This window comes from Rhineura floridana, chromosome 8 (genome assembly GCF_030035675.1).
Source record: "Rhineura floridana isolate rRhiFlo1 chromosome 8, rRhiFlo1.hap2, whole genome shotgun sequence".
NCBI classification, from domain to species: domain Eukaryota; kingdom Metazoa; phylum Chordata; class Lepidosauria; order Squamata; family Rhineuridae; genus Rhineura; species Rhineura floridana.
This window is the reverse complement of record NC_084487.1, coordinates 111,095,917-111,113,840: the sequence shown is the minus strand read 5'-3', so window position 1 is coordinate 111,113,840 and position 17,924 is coordinate 111,095,917. Positions and strand designations below refer to the sequence as shown.

General features: G+C 41.1%; 1 protein-coding gene across 3 annotated transcripts in view; it reads right to left on the bottom strand.

Annotated features, from left to right (window-relative positions):
- Nucleotides 1-17,924, bottom strand: part of ORC5 (origin recognition complex subunit 5) — a 143,178-nt gene that overhangs the window by 117,420 nt on the left and 7,834 nt on the right. For all 3 annotated transcript variants that reach the window (XM_061640443.1, XM_061640445.1, XM_061640444.1), the window contains exon 5: nt 9,939-10,013. In XM_061640443.1, coding sequence (XP_061496427.1) covers nt 9,939-10,013 — 75 coding nt within the window. The remainder of the gene's footprint in view (nt 1-9,938; nt 10,014-17,924) is intronic.

Genomic DNA, 17,924 nt, shown 5'->3' with positions numbered 1-17,924 from the left:
CCCCTCCTATTACCTCCCTCCTGCCCTTCCCCTCTGCCTGCCATTCCCTCCCTTTCTCCTCCCCCATGGTAGTTTCACATTTCCTAAGGATGATTGCAGGGGAGTAAATCTTATTGAACTCAATAAGCATGCAAATGGTCAATCCATTCTCAGCAAACTTGCACAGCAGCCCATTTCTTACCTCCTGGATTAAAAAGCAGAGAAATTCACTAATAGGCAAAAAACCTTGCAGTTTAAGAACATACCTATAACCAACAGATATTTTGATCAAACTTTAAAAAGCAGGCAGCTATAGTGAATGCACCAGGGGAGCAGGAGACATGACCTCCTCTCTGAGATATTGTACTGCCCTACAAATTTGTCAAAATGCAAACACAATCTGGGTTGGTCTTTCACAGTCCAATCCACTTCCTGTGTATCTTGGAAGAATTTGGCAACATGTGCCTCTGAGCATATGGTGAGTAGCGACAAGACCTGCAAACAGGACTACATCTCCAAAGATGGAGAATTACAGTTTTTGTGTTTCTTGGTGGTGATCTTACTTTGCTTCCTTCTTGTGTTACTCTTTCTACAGAGAAACAAACCTAGAAAATTGTATTTCACTCATTATTCATCCTAAAAATCTGTGTCAAATTTATTTTTATTATTGTCATTGATGGTGAAGACAGCCTTTTGTGTTTCAAATTAGAGGTTATATTCTATTTTGGGTGCATTAACAGTTGAATCTGAAACTGCAGCTTTGATGTAAAATCAGACTGATTACAATGTTGCTACTTAAGCAATGAATCTAGATATTGGAAAAAACAAACTTGGCCTGCACAAGATGCATGCTTTCAACCTGCTATGCTTAAACCACTCTTCTCTCCTCTCTTTCTCCTCCCATTTCCCCTTTGGATTTGTAAGCTCCTGACAAGAGCTCTGGGTGTTCCCATATCTACTCCTAAGGCAGTTGTATGTTTGAAGGCAGCCTGTTGTTCAGTAAAAACTTTAGCCCAGAAAGCAGCCATTTTATAATTGGTTTAAGATAATTTTTCAACAGGCCTCTTCCCTTATCCTAATGGCATATGAGGACATGGGATCAGAGTAATGGGCTACCAAAATCTGTTGGATTATTTCTAACTTGGGCTTCTCAGTGGCCTATTTGATTACAGGGGACTATAGCAGTGCCTGTCTGGAAGTTATAAGCCGTTTAACCCATGTTGACTTTATTTATTTATTTATTAAATTTATATACCGCCCAACTAGCAATAGCTCTCTGGGCGGTGAACATAGAAATACAAAGCATAAAAAATACAATAAATAACACAATATGATACAAAATAACACAATCTAAATCAATGCAGTAACATTTTAAATTTAAATCAATTTAGATTAAAATGCTTCGGAGAATAAAAAGGTTTTAACCTGGCGCCGAAAGGAAAGCAGCGTCGGCGCCAGGCGCACTTCCTCGGGGAGACCGTTCCACAGGTCGGGGGCCACCACCGAGAAGGCCCTAGATCTTGTCATCACCCTCCGGGCATCCCTATGGGTTGGAACCCGGAGGAGGGCCTTCGTAGCTGAATGTAGTGTACGGGCGGGTTCATATCGGGAGGCGTTCCGCAAGGTAACGTCGTCCCGCACCATATAAGGCTTTATAGGTTAATACCAACACTTTGAATCTAGAACGGAAACATATTGGCAGCCAGTGCAGGCGGGCCAGGACAGGTGTTATATGCTCAGACCGCTTTGTTCTTGTTAGTAGTCTGGCTGCCGCGTTTTGCACTAGCTGTAGTTTCCGAACTGTCTTCAGAGGTAGCCCTACGTAGAGCGCATTGCAGTAATCCAAACGCGAGGTTACCAGAGCATGTACCACTGATGTAAGGTCCTCTTTACTCAAATAGGGACGTAGCTGGGCTACCAACCAAAGTTGGTAGAACGCATTCCTTGACACCGAGGCTACTTGAGCCTCAAGTGAAAGGGAAGAGTCTAGGAGGACTCCCAGACTACGAACCCGTTCCTTTAGGGGGAGTGTAACCCCATCCAGGACAGGGCATATATCTACCATCCAATCAGAGAACCTGTCCACCAACAGCATCTCAGTCTTATCTGGACTGAGCTTCAGTTTGTTAACTCTCATCCATTATCGCAGCCAGGCAGCGGTTCACAACATCGACAGCCTCACCTGAAGAAGATGAAAAGGAGAAGTAGAGCTGCGTGTCATCAGCATACTGATGACAACGCACTCCAAAGCTCCTGATGACCGCACACAACGGCTTCATATAGATATTAAAAAGCAAGGGGGACAGAACTGACCCCTGCGGGACTCCATATTGGAGAACCCACGGTGTCGAGCAATGTTCCCCAAGCACTACCTTCTGGAGACGGCCCGCCAAGTAGGAACGGAACCACTGCCAAGCAGTACCTCCAACTCCCAACTCCCCGAGCCTCTCCAGAAGGATACCATGGTCGATGGTATCAAAAGCCGCTGAGAGATCAAGGAGAATCAACAGAGTCACACTCCCTCTGTCTCTCTCCCGACATAGGTCATCATACAGGGCGACCAAGGCTGTCTCGGTGCCAAAACCAGGCCTAAAACCCTACTGAAATGGATCTAGATAATCGGTTTCATCCAATAGCGCCTGGAGCTGGTCAGCAACCACTCGTTCCAAGACCTTGCCCAGGAATGGAACATTCGCGACTGGCCTGTAGCTGTTAAGATTGTCTGGGTCCAAGGAAGGCTTTTTCAGAAGTGGTCTCACCACTGCCTCTTTAAGACAACTAGGGACCACTCCCTCTCGTAAAGAGGCATTTATCACTTCCTTGGCCCAGCTACCTGTTCCATCCCTTCCAGGTTACTTCCACATTAGTGTCTAACTATTGTTCTAACACACTGTACAAAAAATTTACTATCTCCCCTGGAAAACTGTCCCCGTATTTGGCCTTTATTTATCCATACAGCCTTAAGGGGCTAACCAAATGTAGAGTTAATACATGATGCATGTACTGGAAAGTGGAAGAAACAGCAACCCTGAACTGGCATTTAAAATGCTCCAAGAGCATATACATAAACTCCCTGTCCTAGAAAACAGACCCAGGGATAGCTTTATGAAGCAATGCTAAGCATCCACTTTAGACAAAATAATTCCAAAAAGGAAAGTGGGCAGCAACCATTTTTTAATCTCCAATGGTGGGCCAGTTTGCACATCACAGTAAACAATAGTTATCGATTTCCCATGAATGCAAGGAAGGCTCTTGCTATGCTTCTCACATAGCATGAGTGGCGCCAATAGACCATGATCCTGGCTTGATATTTCACCCAAAGCAGGGACCATGGTTTGTGTTGCTCAACATTGTGGCTTGTTTGGAACAAAACCAAACCATAATCCCTGGTTCAGGCCTAATATCAAAGAAAGGTTCATGGTTTGTTACTACCACTGACTATAGCAAAGTGGGAGCCTTCTCTGCATTCATAGTAAATCAAAAGCAATGCTCTACCATGATGTGCAAGCGCTTCCACTTTATTGTTTAAAAAGAAACACACCCAGAAACTCCAGTCCAAAGTGGGAAGAGATGTCCTTTCAACTTCTCACTTCAGGTACAAAAATGTCTAGGCTAGCACAAAGCTAAAACAAGCTTAGGTACAGGTGCCCTCACTTAACCACAACTGGACATAGGGTAATGCCTTGCCTTCTCTGGCTGGTCCTCCACTTTCTTTTAAAAATATTTACAATGCACTAAACCAGGGGTGGCCAAACCGCGGCTCGCGAGCCACATGCAGCTCTTTGATATATATGTGCGGCTCTTTGACATATGTGTTGGAGCTTATTGTTTCTATTATTATTACTATTATTACTTTTCTTGAAGAAAAGAAAAGATTCTATCCTCAACTGGAAAATGATGAATGGATCCAAGATCTAATGTTCCTTACTGATATAATGAATCATCTACAAACTCTCAACTTGGCACTCCAGGGGAAGGATAAGATTGTTTCTGATCTTAGACAATTTTCAACTTTCATAATAAAATAAGAGTTTTTCAAAGAGACATATTGTCAAGAAACTTCAGTTACTCTCCCAATCTCAAAAGGAGAATAAATACATTCCCTGATATTGAAATAAAAGACCACAAACTGGAAGAATACAAAGATAAATTACAAGGACTGCTTGATAATTTCCTACACAGGTTTGAGGACTTGCAGAAGCTGAAGCCCTGCTTCGCCTTTCTTGTAAATCCATTCATGGTTGATGTGATCAATGATGGTTGTCCAATTCTCAAACCTCTGGTTACAGAATCATCTGCCATGGAAATGGAACTAATAGAATTACAGGAGGACCTGGGTCTAAGGATGATCCATAAATCCCAGTCTACAATTGAGTTCTGGAAGCAAGTTCCAGAAATAAAATATCCTGAACTGAAGAAAACCAGTGCAATAATAATAATAATTTAATTTTTGTGTCGCCTATCTGGCCGAAGTCACTCTAGGCGACGTACACAATTAAATTCCAGTAAAATTACAATTTAAAATACAGAGCAAATACAATACAGCATCATAAAACAGTGTATAAACAACGGGCATTCAGTAATATTGATAAAGATTAGCCCACCCCGGAGGTCCCGAAGGCCTGTTCAAAAAGCCAAGTTTTTAATGCTCAGCGAAATGCATCCAGGGAGGGGGCATGTCGAAGATCGAACGGGAGGGAGTTCCAGAGAGTGGGGGCCGCCACTGAGAATGCCCTCTCCCTAGTTCCCACCAACCTAGCTGTTTTTGTTGGTGGTACTGAGAGAAGGCCCTGCGTGGCTGATCTGGTCAGGCGGCTTAATTGGTGGTCCTGGAGGTGTTCCTTCAGGTAAACTGGGCCGAGACCGTATAGGGATTTAAAGGTTAAGACCAACACCTTGAATTGGGCTCGGAAAACAACTGGAAGCCAGTGTAGATGAACTAACACCGGCGTAATGTGGTCACGGCGGCGGCTATTTGTGAGCAGACGAGCCGCCGCATTTTGTACCAGCTGTAGTTTCCGGACCATTTTCAAGGGTAACCCCACGTACAGCGCATTGCAGTAGTCCAATCGAGAGGTGACCAGGGCATGTACCACCAGTGGGAGCTGATGAATAGGGAGGTAGGGTTGCAGCCTCCGGATAAGATGTAGTTGATACCAAGCTGCCCAGCTCACTGCCGAAATCTGAGCCTGCATGGACAGCTTGGAATCAAGAACAACCCCAAGGCTGCGGACCTGATCCTTCAGGGGTAATCTTATCCCACTGAGTTCCAGGTCAACAATACCCAACCATCCCCTGTCACCCACGAGAAGCACCTCGGTTTTGTCAGGATTGAGCTTCAGCCTGTTCCTTCCCATCCATCCACTCACGGATTCCAGGCACTTGGACAAGGTCTCCACAGCCAACTCTGGTGAAGATTTAAACGAGAGATAGAGCTGCGTGTCATCAGCATATTGGTGACACCGCAGCCCAAATCTCCTGATGATGGCTCCCAGCGGTTTTAGATAGATGTTAAATAGCATGGGGGAGAGGATAGAACCCTGTGGCACTCCGCAAGTGAGGGGCCAAGGGTCTGAAACCTCATCCCCCAATGCTACCTGTTGATGCCTGTCAGAGAGAAAGGAACGGAACCACTGTAAAACAGTGCCTCCTATTCCCAAACCTCCCAGGTGATCCATCAGGATATCGTGGTCAACGGTATCAAAAGCCGCTGAGAGATCCAGGAGGACAAGAAAGGTGAATTCTCCCCTATCTAATGCCCTCCTCATATCATCCACCAGAGCGACCAAGGCTGTTTCAGTACCATGCCCAGTCCTGAAACCCGATTGGTATGGATCCAAATAATCTGTTTCCTCCAAGTGTGCTGACAGCTGATTTGCCAACGACTCACAGCCAAGATGGAGACTCATAAGACCTCTACTAGCAGTAAATAGCCTAATAATTGCAGCAAATGTCTGTGTCATAAAAATATTATAAGACTGTAATTTTGTAAGGTGGTATCTGATTAAAATATCTAATTTTATTGGTTTACATATTTTCCTCCATGTTTTGACCAGATATTTACTAAGACAAATAAATATCATTAAAATATCTGTTTTTACCCCTTTTATTTGCATATTTTTCTTAGATATTTCCGTAGTTCATTACCGCATTAAGTATGCTCAATATAGTTAAAACAATAATCATTCAGGATTTTGAAAACATTTGGTATAGACATGTGTACTTTGTGATTATTGAAACTAATACAAATTAACAGTTTAAAAACTACATACATGAATAAATATTACGTACACATATTTCTTAATATTTATATAAAAATGTTGTAACAAAATGTGCATGTAACAATAAAAATGTGTGTGTAATGTTTGTTCATATCGTGCGGCTCTCAAACATCTGAAGTTTATTGTATGTGGCTCTTACGTTAAGCAAGTTTGGCCACCCTGCACTAAACTATGCAGCAGAAACTTAGATCACTATATTTCAATTCTAACCGGCAGATTCACCACCATATGTTCTTCCTCGTCCTTTATAATGACTCCGGCTTCCTCTTAGCATATTCTGTGGGTTGTAGCCTTGACTTTGACTCAGGTCCCACTTCTGAATTTACATTCGGAATGATGTTTATCAATTTACCGTATATTCCGGCGTATAAGATGACTGGGCGTATAAGACGACCCCCAACTTTTCCAGTTAAAATATAGAGTTTGGGATATACTCGCCGTATAAGACTACCCCTGCTTATGACATGCAGGTACTTAGCAGGAAAACTGTCACTTATAAACTTATAAATATTAGTATTTGGATTGTCCAGTTGTTTTGTTTTTGTGCCTAGGAATTACCACCAAAAACTGGGGAAAGATGTGAGAAATCTTTTTTTTTAAAAGCAACATTAAATGCCTAGACTCTAGTTTCCAACACTATGGAGTATTTATTGATTGATTAAGAGAATTTATATCCTGCCCTTTTGCTGTTAAAAACAGAGCTCAGCACAGCTTACAAATATAGTAAAAACAATAAAAATACACAATCAGAGAAAAACAAGCCAAAATGTTAGGAAAAGGAGTCTTTCACACCACATGCTCAGTTCTAAATACTGTTGCAGCAAGTTTTACAAGTTCCTCCAGTATTCCACTGGTGCAGGCACTCAGACATTCAAAGTACTGTATGTTTCTTAGGTTTTATAAAAGCAGAGCTTTGCTTAACTCAAAATTTCTTCTCCCTTTGATAACCACATCTACACAGGTTCCACCTCCATACTCAAAATGAAACTGAGCCTGGAAGTGTACAACAACCCCACACATACCTTGCTAATTCGATTATCAATGCCAGGATGTCTGTCTTATTGACTACTCTCCTGCTCCCCCCCACACACACACACACCGGGCATCATGAAAGACCCAGTCCTGGGCTCAGAAAGAAAATAAATATCTGGTCCTCTTCAAAGTATTGATAAGCCTCTTGTTTTAATTGAAATATTATAAATTCTTGTTCTTATCACTAATGGGAGTTAATTATCTTGCATATGCTGCTGTTGCTTCTATGGCTGTAACAGAGTGAGGTTAAAGATAAGTGAAAAGCAAATAGGAAAAAAAAATACAGAAGGCAGTAACACTTTCCTAAATGTAATACCATACCAACCACAACAAGATTCCTATAAGGCAAAAAACTAAGCATCTCACAACCAGTCAGGATTCCTAACCAAAAACCAAAAATATGATAAATGAAGAAATATTTATATAAGCATAACTATCAAATATATTTATTATTTACACAAACTGTAAAGATATTTATAGTGCAATCCTAAATTTATTTATTCAGAAGCAAGTCCCAGCGTATTCAATGGGGCTTACTCAAACAGGGACAGAAATGCAACCTCAAGTGATAAGCAACTTCATTCACACAACCCAAAATTCCGAATCATGCCACTTTACACTGTTTTGCAACTGTTTATACTTGTTTTTATGGTTATTGGATTTTAAATGGCTTTATTTCTTGTTGTGAGCTGCCTTGGTTTCCAATCCTACCTCACAGGGGTGTTGGAAAGACTCCATACACATACGCACACACTGCAGATGTATAAATACATACAGCCCATATAATAGTTTATTGTCAAACCAATTGGTCATTGCAGAAAAATCAGTATTAGTTTTTTAAAAATCAGTATTACTTTCCTACAGAATAAAAACTGCAATACCTAAGTAAGCCCTGCCTACTTGCTTTAAAATAGGACTGGGGGGGGGGCAGAAAGAGAACACAAACACAATTCTTTTTTACATTCACTCCAAAGTCCCATTGATTTTCAGCACATTCATAATCATGTCTACTCAAAAGTAATTCCTACTGAATTCAATAGGATTTACTCTGGACATATGGGATTAGCACTGTTTTTACCCCCAAAAGCAACTATTGGGAAGGTTTTCAAAACACTGCCCAGGATCTGACTCCTACACACAACAGGGGGAAAAACTGAAATGTATATACCTACCCAATTTATGAGATTTTCAGATAAACAGGAGGGGAAACCACCATTTTCTGGCCTCGCAATGAAGTTTTGCAGACACTGCCACCAAACAAACACTTCACTGATTGGCTGAAATCCTGAACGGGCGGGGTTAAAGCTACGAAGTGCTATACAGTAGTTTAAAAAAAGATTTAACCGGGGGGGGGGCTGACGTTTTTATATATATCTCGAGAACCGCACCACCTAGAAACTTAATTTTTTTTTTAAATGAAAGCTGAGAATCCGGGCCACCTAAGGGGCTAGCCGGGCGCCAGGTGGCATGCTTAGAATCCGGGTAAAACCCAGCTATCCGGGCAATATGGCAACCCTAATAAGACGACACCCGGTGTATAAGACGACTCCCGACTTTGGAGAAGATTTTCCAGGGTTAAAAAGTCGTCTTATACGCCAGAATATACGGTAATCTAAGTCAAATCCTGCCATGAGTTGTCTTGGCACCTCCCAGTGTATATAGTGGCTCTGGAATTCTGTAGTAACCCCAGCTATGGAAATACTTTTGACAGAACATGGTAGGAATTTTTATGTTAATGAACTAATGGAACTGGGTTCAAAGGCTAACCCCAAAGCTTGGCATGAAAGCATCCCTCAGGAAAGAAGCAACTTGACTAACATATGGACCATTCAAGGTCCACAACTGAGTCACAGAGCATATGCTTTGCATGCAGAAGACCCCATGTTCAACCCTTGCATTTCTAGATAGGGCTGGGAAAGACTTCTCCCTGAAACCCTGTCTGCTGCTAATCAGTGTAGACAATACTGAGCTAGATGGACCAATGGTCTGATCAGTATAAGGCAACTTCCTATATTTTAGTTTAAAGGCAGCCAGATCACTGCAGTGCAAACTGTACTCAGGGTCAAAGGACTATAAAAATGATAAAGAAAATAATAGAAGCAATCCTCTTGAAATATTTACTTTTTTGAGAAACTGCTGGATATAGAAGTTTGCATCCATGTGGAAAACAAGTTCTGTTGTAGAATATGCAGGTATGAAAAGACCATAAAAGCTTCAAAAGAAAAGCTAGTCCCCTGAGCTGTGGGAGGTAAAGGCACCTCCAGGTAACCAGCAAGGCACTGCCCTGTAACTCGAAGAGGGATGGTGCTTTTCCTATCCTCTTTTTTCAGACTGATATTATTCCAAATGAGTTGCGCTGAAATGTGGACTAATAAAACTATTTGCAGGCTATTCATTTTTGTGACCCTGATTGCAAGGTCTGGCTAGATGATATGCAAGTACAAACCACCTGGCACTAAAGTTGTGCTATTAATCTGACACTGCCAAAACCACAACTTTTGGAGATGTCGTAGTAGGGTTTGCTGGACTTGTTATTTTTCACTGCAGAAATTGGCTCATTAAACCAATATAGTACAGATGGGAAATTTATTTCATAAGCACTGATTTAATGGATAAGCTTGATCATCGCTTGGTCTAGTTACTTACCAGTTCTTGTAGTCTAAGGAAACCTGGCAAGATGTTTGCTTCCGTTTCCCTCAGCTGCTCTGCTTTATCCAAAACCTTCAAAACAAAGGGAAATTTTATTACACAAAAGTAATTCAAAATGCTCTCTATTTCCACTGTTGGATTCATATCTCATCAATACCCAGAGATGCAAATCATTACTTCACTTTTTTTCACCGGTAGCAAGGCATAATTGGTTGAGAAGTGTAAATACTTCAGTGAAGTCAGAGAAAGCCATCCAAACAGCAACTCAAATATTTGCGTTTTCCATGTTTTACAGTATGTTGATGGAAAACCATAATTTTTTGGTATGTCTGAAGAGTTTTTGTAAAACAAAAGCATACATGCCCCCTCAGCAGAGGGAGGTAGAGAAGGGATGTAAGGCCACCATCAGCTCTGCAGAGAAGCTAGGCTTCTCCATCCAACTGTTACTTGGCAGCAGCCATTCCGTCAAGCTATAACAAGGGCAGGGGGTGGGGGGAGAAAGAATGCAGGACCACTCCAAGGTTGAAGTTGTGACACCAGTAACTTTCACCTCTTCTTCTCACTGAGCTGTTTCCATTTCAGCTGATCATCAGAAGAACTTGTCACTAAGAACTGGCATTTAAGTTTGCTTATTTTCTTCTCCTGCCCCCATCTATTTTCCTCTTGTGCCTTGCCTTTTTTTATTATAAGCCTGAGGGCAGGGACTATCTTGTTTTCATTGATCTGTAAGCTGCTCCGAGAGCCTTATATGGCTGAAAAATGGAGTAGAAAAATTTAAAGTAAAACTTCACACTTTACAAGAGATAACATCTAAAAAATAGAATAAAATTATTTCACAGGGAATCCTAACACTTTACTGCTTAATGTTTCTAAACTTGTTTTTTAAAAACTATTTCTCTTATGCATTCTAAAAGTGCTTTGCCAAAGTTCATCTTATAATGTTAAATTCCATACTATGGGGGGAAAACAGCATGCCAGCAAGGACAATTTAAAAGGGGGGGAGAGGTCTACTTTATGGGTGATACCCAATCTTAGCCATACTCAGAGGAGACCCACTGAAATCAAAGAGTTACTTAAGTCCATTGATTTCAGTGGGTCTCTTCCGAGTATGACTAAGGTCAGGTATTACCTTATATAAGCAGGCCTTTCTATCATAAAATGGTTTCCTTATCCAAGATGGAAAGTATGATGGTCTCAATGAATGCAGAATAATATTGTAACAGAAGGATGAGGGGAATAATGGACGACAGCAGAAAAGTGTGACTGAATGGGGGTTGGAATCTGAGTGACAGAGAGAGACAGTTGAGGAGGACGGTTAGGGAATGAGATGGAGTTGTGAGACTTAGCAACTAAGAAAAATCAGGGAGGGTGAAGCTGTAAAACTATTTGTTACTGTTTACCAAATAACTAATCATTCTAGATGTTATTTTCCATAAATACATATGTTTGTGAGTTCTGCAATTCAGGAGTGTGTTCTAATCTGGTGGTTTGACATTAGGAGATCTCACTCTGAGTGTTGCCTTTGAATTACACAGCCAAGCAAATAAAAGACTCTCTGTAAATCAGTAGGGAATGGCCGCATGATTTGGGGGGGAATATTAAGGTGAGTATGGACTCAGTGGACCACCTGAGTGACTTACCTTGTGACTTCTTGGGGCCAGAGCCTCAAAGAGGGCCCTGGAATGTAAAAAGGAACACACACACATACAGCCATTTAGATGCATTAGCTCAGTAATCCTATCACCACTGTAAAGGAATGGCCATAACTGAGTGGCAGAACAAACTTAACGGCAGAAGGTCCCAGGTTCACTCCCCAGCACCTCTAGGTACAATAAGGGAAGACTCTTCTCTGAACCCCTGAGAGCTGCTGCCAGTCAATGTAGGCAATACTGAGCTAGATGAACCAATATATGTATGACAGCTTCCTATGTTTCTGTTTCTATGTCAGAATAATGGTTTGGCTTTAAGGCAACCTGGTGGAGTCAACAGAGAAAATATCAGATTTGAACCAGGGATTCTATGTTTCACAGCTGAAATTCTTAACCATTATGCTACACTAGCTCTTATGTATTAAGGTAACTAAACCAATGAATTACAATTCCAAACACAGAAGAGAAGAAACACGAAGGACGCACTGTTCTCAACGCCGGCATAAACACCAAGTTTTATTGGCACCATTCTTCACTGGGGAAAATGAATCATTTTGAGCCCCGTGATTAATCATGATTGTTCAGTACCTGAGCTTGGATTAAGAGACACATTTAGAAGCCGCTGCAAGAGACCATCCATTTATCTTAATTTTCTCTGAATTAATTGAGACTGAAATATCTTACGTTATTTACCAATGAAAAGAAATAGAATACATTAGTTTTGCCAGCTTGTGCTACCAGAATGCAAGTTCCCCTATCAATCTCTATTTAAACCGCCCCATAATAAATCCGTAAGACACAGGTTAATTCACATAAATTGATTTCTCCCCCACTCTTGTCTATTTTCATGCAAAGCAGAGTGAAATGCTCTAATTTAACACTTAATTCTTCTGATTTAGCAACAATTTACCCAACACAGTTGATCGTTCTGCAGCATTTAACACCCTGTCCAAGTCTTATCTATTTTCAAGTAACTTCAAATATTACAATAAATAATGTTGTTGTTATTAATTGCAAAAACTGGTTCTAAAAGTATTTTCCCCACTAACATCTGAAAGCACAAATCTTTCAGAATCCCACACCACATTTCTAACACTTAACTATTTCAATTAGAATTCTGTACCATGACCATTTTTCCTGAAAAAGGGGAAGAGGTCCTTTAATATACATTGTCTAAACACACAAAAGAAAGATGCTGTGCATTTTAGGTAAGTATTTCAGCGACTTCTCACTTGGCACTAATATCTACCACTAGAACGGTAAGTATTCACTTCAATGCAGCAGGACTTCTCGCTCCAAAAGGGAACTGACTTAATATGGGAATCAATCAGATGAGCCAACTGCATATGCCCTTGCCTGCTGGGCAATAATTGGGTGGGAAGAACCCAAACAACTGGCCCCACCCACTTGGTACTTATATTCAGCAGTAACAGCATGGAATCTTGGCACCAGGAAGCAGTAAATGGGAATTCTCCCTTGAAACACAGGAATTATTGCACTTTCCACCATCCACTCACCTTGTGATAACTTCCTACATACTTTTTGGTAACACACAGTATACATCCTCTCCGAGGGACACAGCCAGAAAACACAATGTCAAAATCCTGTCCACACTTTCAGTCCAAAGACTCTTGAGAGCCCAAAAGGTTGGGCACACCCACTAGTTTTTTTAGAGTTTTTCTTTGAACAGCCGACTTCCATGGTATATCCAAAACAGAATATGAAACATTCCTCAGTTTTAACAATGATCTGCTCAAAAATTCCCTTGGATGCACATGGTTCCTTGGAATATGACCATATTAAATTATAAGCTGGTTCATACTTATGGATGCCACCACAAGAGTTGTGTGGGGCTGCCATCCGACAGTGCTCATCTGAAATTCAACACCTTATGGGCTACAAACATGGCTGCTATCCACACAATAAAGGACAGCTGCAAATGAGCAACTCAATGGAATCTGGTGCGCAGCTTCCACAAGGTGGCACCAATTTTCCATGTGAACTCTTCTCAGCCACCCACAATGGGGTTGCTGTTAATGCGAGCCAGTCTTCAGCCTAATGTTTAAAAACACCTAACTTTTTTCATTTTAGCCTTCAGCCAAAGTCCAGCAGAAACATTGTGTCTTACAGTGGTTCTGAAAGGTGTTCTGAAAGGTTTGGGATTTTCGTGAGTCTAATGGCAAGAAGTGGGGCAGCCATCAAGAATGTTTCCCTTATATGCATTCGACAAAAATCCCTTAGAACCAGTTTAGATGTACTCAACCTGGGTTTAAAGATCAAGGCTAGACTGTAGGATCATCCACATATCCTCTCCCCTGCTTATTATCATATTCACAGAATGAGTATGGGAGTGAAACCAGTTCAACTTTAACCTACTTTGATGACATTCATACAAACCAAAAGAGGGTTAGAAGAAAAACAGGAGAGGAATGGTGCATACAACCTTACAGCCCACTCCCAAAATCAGAGTTTAACTGTAGGCCTGAATAGAGCCTTAAAAACACAGGAAACTGTCTATACTAGATTAGACTATTTGTCTACCTAGCCCAGTACTGTTTGCTCTGGCTAGCAACAGCTCTCCAGGTCCTCAGGCACAGATCTTTGAAATCAGCTGTTTCCTGACCCTTTTAATAGGAGATACCAAGAGTGAGCCTCGCATCTTCTGTATGCAAAACATGTACTGTGCCACTGAGCTACATAACCCAATCTTATTTTCACTGAAAATAAGTGTGACAGAGATCAGTGGGATTTATGCCCACGTAAACACACATCGGATCACAGCTTTAAAGTTGCAAAGTGTTAAAATGAACCCACAGTATAATTCACAAAGTCAGGATTTAATGAATCATTGTAGTAGCCAATCTTTAATAGAGACCTGAACGTGTTTCAACACGTATCCACACTTCTTTATTAGAGTCCAGGATGGACAACGTGCTAGTAGCTTGCTGAAGAGAACACCAGGGGAGGAGGGAAAGTTGCAAGTCGCTCAAATTTAACATCAAATTTTCAGTGTGATATTACTTTCTCAGCTTTATTCAGAGGTTCAGAGTGAGATCTTTCTCTTGAAAGAAATTCATCTATTCCCATCATGTATCCATTAACTAGTGCTCTTCTATTAACTATTTTCCATGTGTAGTACAAATATCTTTCAACTACGTTCCCTTCCTCCTCCATCTACTCTTCACAGGCTAAGAAGAATTATGTTGCCCAATTAATTTTTCATTGCTTTAGTTATCTGTATACACTACATTATTTATTCAAGTGTGCTTACAGCTTTTACAGCAAAAAAAGTTTTGAATCTTGCCCCCAGGCTATAAGATTCATAAAATTAGCAGTTCTTTATTCAAAAGAGCCAATTCCCCTCCTAAAAACATAAACTTACCAAAATCTTCCCATTTACATTATCTATTTTTAGCTGCCCCACTTAATAGCTTTAGACTGCAATTCCCTTCAACAAGAGTTAGTAGGTTGTCTGTTACTATTATCATTTGTTTGTTATCCTTCTCCCTACCCTCACCTGCTAAAATACTGTATATACAGTATATTGATTATCCTCATTCACCTTTACGTAGTCAATTATCTTATTCAATCAGTGATTTTCAAAAATTGCTGTGGAGAGCCCTGTGATTCCTTGGAAGTAAATCTAAAATTGCTCATTCAGAAAATCAGCAATGGTGGGCAAGCTTTCCTGAAAGACAGCTAGCTGACCATCACTGACCTTCCACTAACATACAGCTGCAGGCAAGTTCTGGATGTGTTCTAGGCTATACTCTTAGTTTACATAGGGTAATAAAGAGATCTAACAGGCCTGAGCAGTGCCCTGCATGAATGTGTGCAGTAGAGCAGGAGTGAGCAGAAGGTAGATCTCTGGATGATTTGAAGCAGATTAGCAAGGATTTCTGACTGCCAATTGCTGAAAAAAGGCAGCAAAAATGACTTCTGCTCTAAATTAAACTGCTAAAATGAAGAAAGGTGGGGGCAGCAGAAGTACATTTGAATGTATAAGGCTTGTGAGCTTCATTCAGTTCTGGTACTCAAAGCAAACGACTGGGCTCAGAATTCTTTAATTCTCAATGCATGTCTTTTGCACCTTGCTCTAGTTAAGTGGATCTGAGGGCTCAAGTAAAAAACAAAGTAGGTCCCACAAGCCTAGAGTCTGCCCAGTGTTGCCCTCAGGTGCTCTAGCATGGCATCTGCAGTGTGCAGGGTACCTCAACACATAAGATGATATGGAGAAAGTTTGGAAAACATTGGCTAGATTCAGTTTCTTTTCCAGCACCAAAAGAAGAGACCCTTTAGATCTAATACAAAGTATTTAAGCAAAAATGGACAACTCACTTAATTGCACTGCCAGCAGAAGCTTCAACTGTCCTGCAAGCTCTTATTATTGAACTCATAATCAATTTGTTTATGTTGCACAGAATGGTTGGTGGCAATGCATACGAAAGAGAGAAGTAGGGGACAATCCAGTCTAACAAGCACTATTATTCCCATTTATTCCAGTGAGAGGAGGTGCTTATTTTCTATTAAAACCAATGAGATTTTAAAATAGTTCAACTTTGGCTAGATCATATTCTTACAATCAAATAAAATAGTCTCCATATTTTTCTTTTCAGATTTCCTTATTTGTCCACCAGTATTTAAATAATTATTTTGAGGAGCTGTCTCAATGCTGAATGTCTGGGATGCTCTGAGCAGGCTGGAAAATTCAGCTACTGGGACCTTCTCAGCATGCCGACGGTCTGAAAAGGTACAGCCAAACATTCAAAGTAAGCCCACCAGACGCCATAAGAACACAAGAAGAGCCTGCTGGGTCAGGCCAATGGCCCATCTAATCTAGCATCCTGTTCTCACAGTGGCCAACCAGATGCCCATGGGAAACCCAAAAGCAGGACATGAGCGCAAAGAGCACCCTCCCTCCTGCAGTTTCCACAAACTGGTATTTGGAGGCATACTGCCTCCGCCTACGTAGGCTGAGCATAGTCATCATGGCTAGCAGCCATTGACAGCTTTATCTTCCATGAATTTATCTAATCCTCTTTTAAATCCATCCAAGTTGTTGGCCATCACTGCCTCTTGTGGGAGCAAATTCCATAGCTTAACCATGCGCTGTGTGAAGTAGTACTTTCTTTTCTCTCCTGAATCTTCTAACACTCCACTTCAATGAGTGCTAGTGTCATGAGGGAGGGAGAAAAGCGTTTTTCTATCCACTTTCCCCGTGACGTGCATAATTTTATAAACTTCTATCATGTCACTTCTGACTCGCCTTTTATCTAAACTAAAAAGCCCCAAATGCTGTAACCTTTCCTCTTAGGGGAGTCACTCCATCCCCTTGATCATTTTGGTTGCCCTTTTCTGAACCCTTTCCAGCTCTACAATATCCTTTGTGACGCGAGGCAACTAGAACACCACACAGTATTCCAAATGCAGTTGCACCATAGATTTATATAACAGCATCATGATATTGGCAGTTTTATTTTAAATACCTTTTGTAATGATCCCTAGCATGGAATTTGCCTTTTTTACAGCTGCTGCACACTGGGTTGACATCTTCATCAAGCTATCCATTACAACCCCAAGGTCTCGTTCCGGGTCAGTCACTGCTAGTTCAGACCCCATGAGCATATATGTGAAATTAAGATTTTTTTCTCCAATATGCCCAACTTTACACTTCTTTACACTGTATTGCATTTGCCATTTTACCACCCATTCACTCAGTTTGGAGAGATCCTTTTCGAGCTCTTTGCAATCCCTTTATGTTTTAAAAATCCTGAACAATTTAGTTTCATCAGCAAACTTGGTCACCTCACTGCTCACCCCTAACTCTAGATCATTTATGAAAAAGTTAAAAAGAACAAGTCCCAATATCGATCCTTGGGGGACTCCACTTTCTCCATTTATTCCTACTCTCTGCTTCCTGCTACCTAAACAAATCCTGATCCACAAGAGGACCTCTCCTCTTACTCCATGTCTGCTAAGCTTACTCAGGAGTCTTTGGTGAGGTACCTTGTTCAATGCTTTTTGAAAGTCCAAGCACATGATGTCAACCACATCACCTCTATCTATACTCCTGCTGACACTCTCAAAGGACTCCAATAGGTTAGTGAGATAGTACTTGCCCTTGCAGCAGCCATGCTGGTTCTGCTTTAGCAAGACTCGCTTTTCTATATGCTTGGTTATTTTATCTTTAACAATACTTTCTACCAGTTTCCTGGGACAGATAGTAAGCTAACTGGCCTGTAATTTCCGGGATCCTCCTGGATCCCTTTTTAAAGATTGGCATTAATTGGCCACTTTCCAGTCCTCAGGTATGGAGGTGGATCAGAAGGACAAG